The sequence below is a fragment of the Chanos chanos genome, chromosome 11 (genome assembly GCF_902362185.1).
Source record: "Chanos chanos chromosome 11, fChaCha1.1, whole genome shotgun sequence".
In the NCBI taxonomy this organism is placed as follows: domain Eukaryota; kingdom Metazoa; phylum Chordata; class Actinopteri; order Gonorynchiformes; family Chanidae; genus Chanos; species Chanos chanos.
In genome coordinates this window covers 3,335,361-3,343,466 of record NC_044505.1, presented here as the reverse complement: position 1 = coordinate 3,343,466, position 8,106 = coordinate 3,335,361, and the positions used below count along the sequence as shown (strand labels likewise).

The window sequence follows — 8,106 nt, the reverse complement described above, 5'->3', positions numbered from 1 at the left end:
TGCACATTTTATCATGTATCATACAGTGTGGGACTAGCACTGATCTGGTCCTGGTCTTGACTCAGCCTCGTCCTGCCTTGGTGGCTCTCAGAATATCTATGTTAATCAACACCGTCCATGTTGTGCAAAAAAATGGATAGAGAAGTTAACCATTGCAGCAGCAACCTAGCTCGCTTGTAATGTACAGTGTTGTTGATTTGTGCAAGTATATTTATTTCTATGTTGTTGGGGGGGGGGGGTATGACTCTTTGTTATGATGCCACTCCGTACCATTAATCAGTCTTATGTCTAGATTGCAAGGTATGTAACGTGATAATGTTTAAGAAGAAGGTTATGCCACATTCACACGCTTCTTGGAGGGTCCCATTTCCCGAGTTGTGAAGTTGCTCTTCTGACTTCAGTGTGTTCAAGTGCTTTTCAGTCAGAATGTGAAAACAACATGGATGCTACAAAGATGTGTTGTATTTTGTCGCTCAGAGCGTTTAAACAACGCATTGTTAGAGTTGTTGCTGTACCAGTACATTCTTTGAGACCACTAAAATTTTGCTTTACCTGACTTGTTAACAGGGTTACTGCTAATAAATACCTTTTCTAACTAATCTAGGTCACTCTAGATGGAGAGCAAATAACCGTTACAACCTAATACCATGATATAAAGATGAAAAATTTAATGTATATCTTTGCATTTGATGATGTAAAAATGAAAAATTTCCAAATCTTCCTTACAAGTGTTTGCAGCTGCAGTGCGATTTCTGAAAATAAAGTTTAGCAAAAGTTTTTGTGGTGCACGAAAACCACAAGTATTTAGTCTGTGTTCATTTGCACCGCCGATGATCAAATAAAACATTTTCTTTGATATTATGGGTCAAAATAAATTCTCACACATAAACAGGAATAGCTACCAGTTGAGACACATGTCATTCTTGCATCATGGGTACCACTACTTTTTTGCTTGTGTCATGATGTCAGCGGGTACAGAAGAGGCTGCGTCATCCTGCATCTCAAGTTTGGTGAGAACATTTTGATGATAAGAACTTTACGAACAATATGAACTTTTGATAAAAAGGTTGCATAAACTGCTTACTAGTTTTGTTTTTCAGATATCTAAGTTTCAGAGATCCTAAAGCACAGATAGGTCAGATAACAGGTAAACTTTGTAACTTAGAGGTAAAGTTTGGTCAGAGCTGTGGTGACAGACTCTGCTGTCTTGGTCCAAAGGAACACTTTTTTTTGGTCTTTTTATCCCTAATATCACACCTAGCATATTTTGTTTGTGACTGCAGCTGAGTTATCATTGCAACATTTGCAGACAAAGTGTCGGAGTTTTACCTGAGCAGTTTGACTTAATGTAGTAATCACAAATATTTTGGTCAAAATTGCTCTGCTGGCATGTCAACTGCACTAACTGCACAATCAACTGCACTAACGCCCCAAACAACTCACCTGCCTGTACAATTCCAATGCTGTTGCCTGTAATTCACTGTCCGTGTCAGGTGTGCTTGTTATGTCTAGGTTTGTAATATGTAGAGATTTTTATTTTTTTATTGTATGTTGCAGAAGTTTTACTCTTTACTTACTTAGTACTTTCTTTACCCAGTACTTTCTGTTTTTACTCAGTACTTTTTTGTTGTCATATTTATTACTCAATTATTTATTCATTCATTTATTTATTTATTTCCCCTCCTCAGTATTTATTGTGCAAGGTGGTATTCATTTGTTATTTGTTTTATGTGGCACTGTGGTCCTTGTGTAACGCAATTTCGTTCCGCTGTATGTATGAGTCATGCATATGTGAAAATGACAATAAAAAACTTATTTTGTATATTTGTATATTTATCTATTCATATGAGACCACATCTTGATATCTCTGATGCCACACATCCTTTAAAAGAAAAATAGATATACACATTTTTAATTATTATACGAATATTTTAAAATGAACTCAAGTCATCTGACGACACCCTTGCTCAGACTTGCTAGCTGGATAGTGACAGAAATCTAACTAGGTAAAGAAAGACGGTGTTGTCTTGAAGCGTTAAATGTAAGGGTTTTTTTTTTAACACTGAAAACTGCAGGATGCAGTATTTCTTGTCTATATTATATTTTTCATCACCAATGGAGATAAAGTGATCATTTTAAAGTTATCATCATAACACAACGCTCCTCCTCTCTCAATCTTTCTCACCTCCTGATCCTTCATACCTGATACACAGCCTACAGCTTTTGTGTAAGGTGTATGTCAATAATACCAGTACAACAATGTCAATTCCAATGTTGTTCTCATTGAAGACATCTACGCTACCATAAGTCAAGACATGATGGCAAAGTTTCTCCTCCCTGATCTAGAGCTCTTTGCGTCTGCCTGAAGACAACAACAGTTGTGGAGGACATTCCAAACTACTACTACAGAGGCCTGGACAACATCATCGCTGAGGACGATGTGAGAGAACAATCAAAGCAGTGTAATTCAGCTGTGCAGGTCTGTGTATGTTGCATTCATTCATTTATCGTTTCGAAATTGAAAATTGGAAAACAAGAAAACAAATTTTTATGCTATTTTCATGTTTCTTGGCACACACTAAAATAGAAAATTTTACATGAAATGATATCCCAAAAAATAAAGAATTGATTAACTTTTAGTTGCTTCTATTGGTTTTATCACAGAAAGATTATAAATCAAATATTCATGAAACCAAATATGTAAGAAATGCCCACACAGGCATAAACAGGCTAAAACTGGAGGTACAAATAGGGCTAGCTGACAAGGTCTTTTCTCTGGTTAAGATCTCAACTCTGGAACTTAACTCTTATTTAATGAAATGCATGATAAAAAAAGGTATCGACACATGCAGAAAAAACATAGAATCGCTTGCAACTGGGTGCTGGACAAGAACGTTCCGAGAGGAGTGTCCAAAGATTTTTTGCTCTACGCAGCATTGTTAGAGGAGGATCTGTATTTCACAGTCTTTGGGATAACTGTGGCTAAAGCCATGGAGTAAGGTTTACATCACTGTTATTAAGCCAATTATTCAACACTTCAATACAACTGGTGTTAGCTTTTTGATTATACTATAGATCTATTTCATATATCTCAACGGACAGACCCAACACTCAGCTGTAAACTCATGACAGGTTACATAGTTGTTAATGGCATACGTGCTGCTAGGCATTACATATTAATTTTCCTCCCTAAATGAAACTGGAATGGTCAGAAACAAACAAAAGCGAAATATGTAGCCTTTTTGTTTATTATTTTGAAGTGAAAAACTGTTTTACGTTTCTTGTTTGCATATTTTATTTTTATATTTTGAAATGATAAACGAAAAAAAAAACCCACAATGTACACAGACATTAAAACTAAAGACATTTAAATTGATCTTTTCATTTTCTAGGATAGTTGCTGAAATATAAACCCACAGATAAAACTTATTCTCTAATAGTTTGTGACAGATTCTTCTGGTAGTCCCTAAAAAGTGATTATGTAATATTACTTCAATACAGAAATTTTAAAGAAAAGATATTCCTTTGCACTGAGTTGAAATCTTCTGACTTAAACTAGAGACTGTATTCAAATGTTAAGTAAAATTATATATCATATTGACCAAGGTATGTTAAAATTTGTTTTTTAGCCATCATGATTTAACAGCATTTACAGACCTCTCAGTCATTTTCAAACACTGGCAGTCAAAACAAATTGTGCTACAAGATTTAGTTAGAGTGATTTTATCTAAAAAAAAAAAAAGAGTTGTGCTTGTGTTTTGCATTCAGTAAGGCACTGTTATTATTTACATGCAAGACATGTAATGCATATTAGACCACTTGAGTAAATGTTCTACATTTTACAAAAAAAGATCATGTCAGCATGTCAGCAAAACAGGGTGTGTACTAGGGTGTCAACATTTCAGCTGTTTGACAACTGCCAGGCTTCCAAGTGGTATAAAAAGGAGAAGCTAATACTCCTTCTCTTTAAAATCTTAAAATCTTGCTCTTGCACATCTGCCACTTGTGACAAAGACTGAGTTTCTGCATTATCAAAGAAACTGAGTGGTAAGTCTAACTTTGGTTATGGAAATATTACACGTGTCACTAAAGATGTGGATTACCAAGTCACATTTATTTTGCAGAATAAACATCAACAATGAGTTACCAAGTTGAAGTATTCACAGGACAGATGCAGCATGCTGGAACTACAAGCCAAGTCAGTATCAAGCTGGTTGGCACTAAAGGAAATACAGAAAGTGTGAAGCTCTCCTCATTGGGAGGCTTTTGGCGTGGATCGGTAAGACAATAGAAACTGTGCAATTAAACTGTTTTTCTTCTGTTGGTATGACTGATGAAGTTTTGCTAGAAAAACTGGAACCCCTGTCAAACAGAAGGTGGATGATCAACTGAGATGGATTCTTTTAAGAAATTTCTTGTTATTAAAAGATTTTAACCAGTAGTTTGGTCTCTTAACAGAAATAATGCCAACATCTCTCTGCAGGTGAACAAGTTTGAACTAAGCTGTCCAGCCTCCATAGGCACTCTCTTGCTCCTGGAACTTCAAGTCAAACCTCTCTTTGATTTTGGAGAGGCTGACTGGTTCTGTTCCAAAGTTATTGTGACTACACCTGAGGGTGACAAGGTCCTGTTCCCATGTTACCGCTGGTTTACTGGTGACGAAAAGCTGGTTTTCAGAGATGCTCTTGGTAGATTCATTTTCAAAACCATATACTTTTCATATCTTATTTTACCTCTGTTAGAGGTTGCCAGAACTTAAGCTTTGCTGTTTTTCCTCTTAAGCCAAGACAATACTAAAGGAAACTAATGAGATAACCAAAGAGCATCGGAATGAGGAAATCAAAAAACGCTCCACAGTATTCAGGTGGGATAAAGAGCAAAAATAAATGTTTGTGTACATGACCTGAGGAGAGAAAATGTGAGTGCTTCATGTGTCTCTCTTCATATGAAATGTTTGCTCTGAGCCAACAGATGGCAACTATATGAACCAGGAACACCTTATAAACTTAAGGCAGATGGTCCAGACAGTTTGCCTGCGGAGGTCAGATTCTCATTCACCAAGAAGACTGAGTTTGACTTCAGTCGATTATCTGCGTAAGTTTTTGAGCAAGTGGTGAAGTGGTAGTGATGTTTAATGAAATAATTACACCATACCATACAGAAATCTTTCCCAGTTTGGCTCCTGGAGGTCACAGCCACAGCAACCATCTTCTGTTCCTCCTTCCTCTAAAACACAGGTGTCAAAATCCAGTCCTAGAGGGCGATGGTCCTGCTGTTTTTCTTGTAGACCAACTAAATAGAATCTCTGATTGGCTGAAGAGTGTCCACACCTGTTTTCAAGGTGAAAATCAATAGGTAACTAAGAGGTGAAAACAAAAATCAGCTGGACCCCAGCCCCCCAGGACCGGAGTTTGACACCCCTGCTCTAAAACATCTTATTCAACTCTTCAGCTAATAATCAAGTCCCTCATTACTTGAGTGAGGTTAGGTTGATATTTAGAGTCTAAAATGTACACTTCTTTTGAGGGTCTTGAATGTTCCTTTGTAATTTTCTCAAAGTTTGTCACTAATTTGTGTTATCCAGTGTGGTCTTTCCATGTAGGATTGTACTGTTCAATAATCATCTGTAGTCATCCTTGTTTCATGCAGAATCTATGAGCTGAAACTCAAACGTCTTGCTGATCGGGCAGAGCCATGGACAAGTTTTGAGGAACTTGATCATGTTTTTGCTGAACGAAGGACTGCAATCTTTGGTATTGTAAAAGTCTTATTTCTTTTCCTCTTGGTCTCTCTGACTAGAACCTGACCTATGTTTTCATCTGTTCACTCCTGTAGAATATGTTCGGCAGCACTGGAGAGAGGATGAGTTTTTTGGCTACCAGCTTCTGAATGGCATGAACCCCATGATGATCCACAAATGCTCAGAGTTGCCCAAAAAGTTCCCCGTCACTGATGACATGGTCAAAGCCTTTTTACCATCTGGGAGCAGCTTAAAGAATGAGATGAAGGTAAAGAGATTAATCATTTTGATGAACAACTACCAAAATACTACAACTTTTACACATTTTCTCATTTGCTCCTTCCTTATGCATTCCAAATCAAACAGCATGGCAACATCTTCCTCTGCGACTACAAGCGGCTGGATGGTCTATCTGGAAATGTCATTAATAAGAAACAACAATATCTAACGGCTCCCATGTGCCTACTCTTCAGTAACCGTGAGGGCAAGCTACTGCCCATTGCCATCCAGGTAAGTGCACCAATTAAATATTGTAAAGTTGTCTTTCTAGGATGTCGGCCCCTTACACATTCACTTCTCTTATTTTCAAATAGCTGAAGCAGGAGCCAGGAGAGGAGAACCCCATCTTTCTCCCCTCAGACTCTGAATTGGATTGGCTGCTCGCCAAGACTTTTGTGCGGAACGCTGAATTCAATGAGCATTCGCTGCACTTCCATCTGTTACATGGTCACCTGATGGCTGAGGTCTTTACCGTAGCAACCTTGCGCAACCTACCTACAGTCCACCCCTTGTTCAAGGTAACAGTAGCTTCTGTCTGTAAGCAAGTAAAGTTTTGAAAGATTATTTTTATCATTGATGATTGTCATGTATGACTTCCTCAGCTCCTGATACCCCATACCCGCTACACACTCCAGATCAACATCATGGCTCGAGAAACGCTGATCTCAGATAAAGGGGGTTTCGCTAAGGTACACAGTCATTACCATTTAGACTAAGGATTATGTTGATTAATCTTCAAGCTTCTCACTTATTCTCTGTTTTAGCACACTGCCATCGGAAAAGAGGGGATGGAAGTGTTCCTAAAGAGAGCAGCCTCCTCTCTGACCTACAGCTCCCTGTGTCTGCCTGATGACATCAAGGCTCGTGGTGTGGAGGACATTCCAAACTACTACTACAGAGACGACGGCCTCAAGCTGTGGAACATCATCAACAAGTGTGTTACAATAATGATTTAATATAAGCTTATTTCTCCTGCAATTTCTGATCTTTTTTTGTTTTTATAACAGGTTTGTTGACGGTGTGATGAGATACTACTACACCTCAGATGATGATGTCAGTAGAGACACTGAGCTGCAATGCTGGATCGGAGAGATACATAAGTATGGTTTCCTGGAGAAAGCTGAACATGGTACAGTGACAAATTGTATGGCAATTAATTTCTGTAACATGAAAGGGACAACTTGAGGTTAGAATTGATCAAATTTTAAAAAATGCTCTAGATGGAGGGATATCGTCATTCAAGACTGCTGGTGAACTCATCAAGTTTGTTACCATGGTGATCTTCACTGTATCAGCCGGACATGCCACTGTCAACCACGGACAGGTCTGTAACGTACTTTTAGCCTTCTTAATTCTGAGGAAAAACACAAAGCTCTGATTTCTATTCATGTCAGAGGGGAGGGGTAAAGTTTGCCTTTTGACCTGTCTCAGTTCGACTTTGGTGGATGGATGCCCAATCTGCCCAGTTCACTAAGACGTCCTCCTCCCACCAAAAAAGGAAGTTCAGCAAAGGACTCCATTTTGGACACACTGCCGGACATCAGCACAACAGTGAACATAATGGCTACACTGTATGTTCTAAGCAAGGCCTCTTCTGACCACGTAAGTCTTAAATGAGATGTGTTTTAAGCAGAATTATGTACTTAATACACTGATTCCTCTTCAACAAATATATTATTTCCATTTACAAAAATTGCAGCATGCGCTTGGATATTATCCAGAGGAGCTGTTCAATGAAAAGAGACCCCTCCAGATGATTACCAAGTTTCAGGAAGACCTGATGTCTCTCTCCACTGAGATTGAGAAGAGGAACCAAGGTCTTCCTTTGCCATACATTTACTTAAACCCAAAGGGACTGGAAAACAGTGTTGCTGTCTAAAATTGCAGCTGTTAGCGTATGACTCTGTGCATCACTGTGTCCTGTCTTTTTTGTCTTATCTAGATACTGCATTCATCATTTCTGTTGCTGCAGGAGAATTCAGTAAAATGACTCTATTCACTGGTGTGTGCTACTTAGAACTAGAAAGATTTTGGAGACTTGACTGCCAAGTGGCAAAACCTATACATCTCACATTTGTGGTTCAAAG

General features: G+C 38.3%; 1 protein-coding gene across 1 annotated transcript; it reads left to right on the top strand.

Moving 5' to 3' along the window:
- The first annotated feature begins 962 nt into the window (after nucleotides 1-962).
- LOC115824161 (arachidonate 15-lipoxygenase B-like) lies at nucleotides 963-7,898 on the top strand. Its single transcript, XM_030788267.1, has 14 exons — nucleotides 963-1,010; nucleotides 2,369-2,440; nucleotides 4,484-4,665; nucleotides 4,972-5,094; nucleotides 5,650-5,753; nucleotides 5,836-6,008; nucleotides 6,107-6,250; nucleotides 6,334-6,537; nucleotides 6,622-6,708; nucleotides 6,784-6,953; nucleotides 7,027-7,148; nucleotides 7,246-7,343; nucleotides 7,451-7,621; nucleotides 7,719-7,898. Exons 1-14 carry the CDS (start codon nucleotides 963-965, stop codon nucleotides 7,896-7,898), a joined length of 1,878 nt encoding a protein of 625 aa, XP_030644127.1.
- The last annotated feature ends 208 nt before the right edge of the window (nucleotides 7,899-8,106 follow it).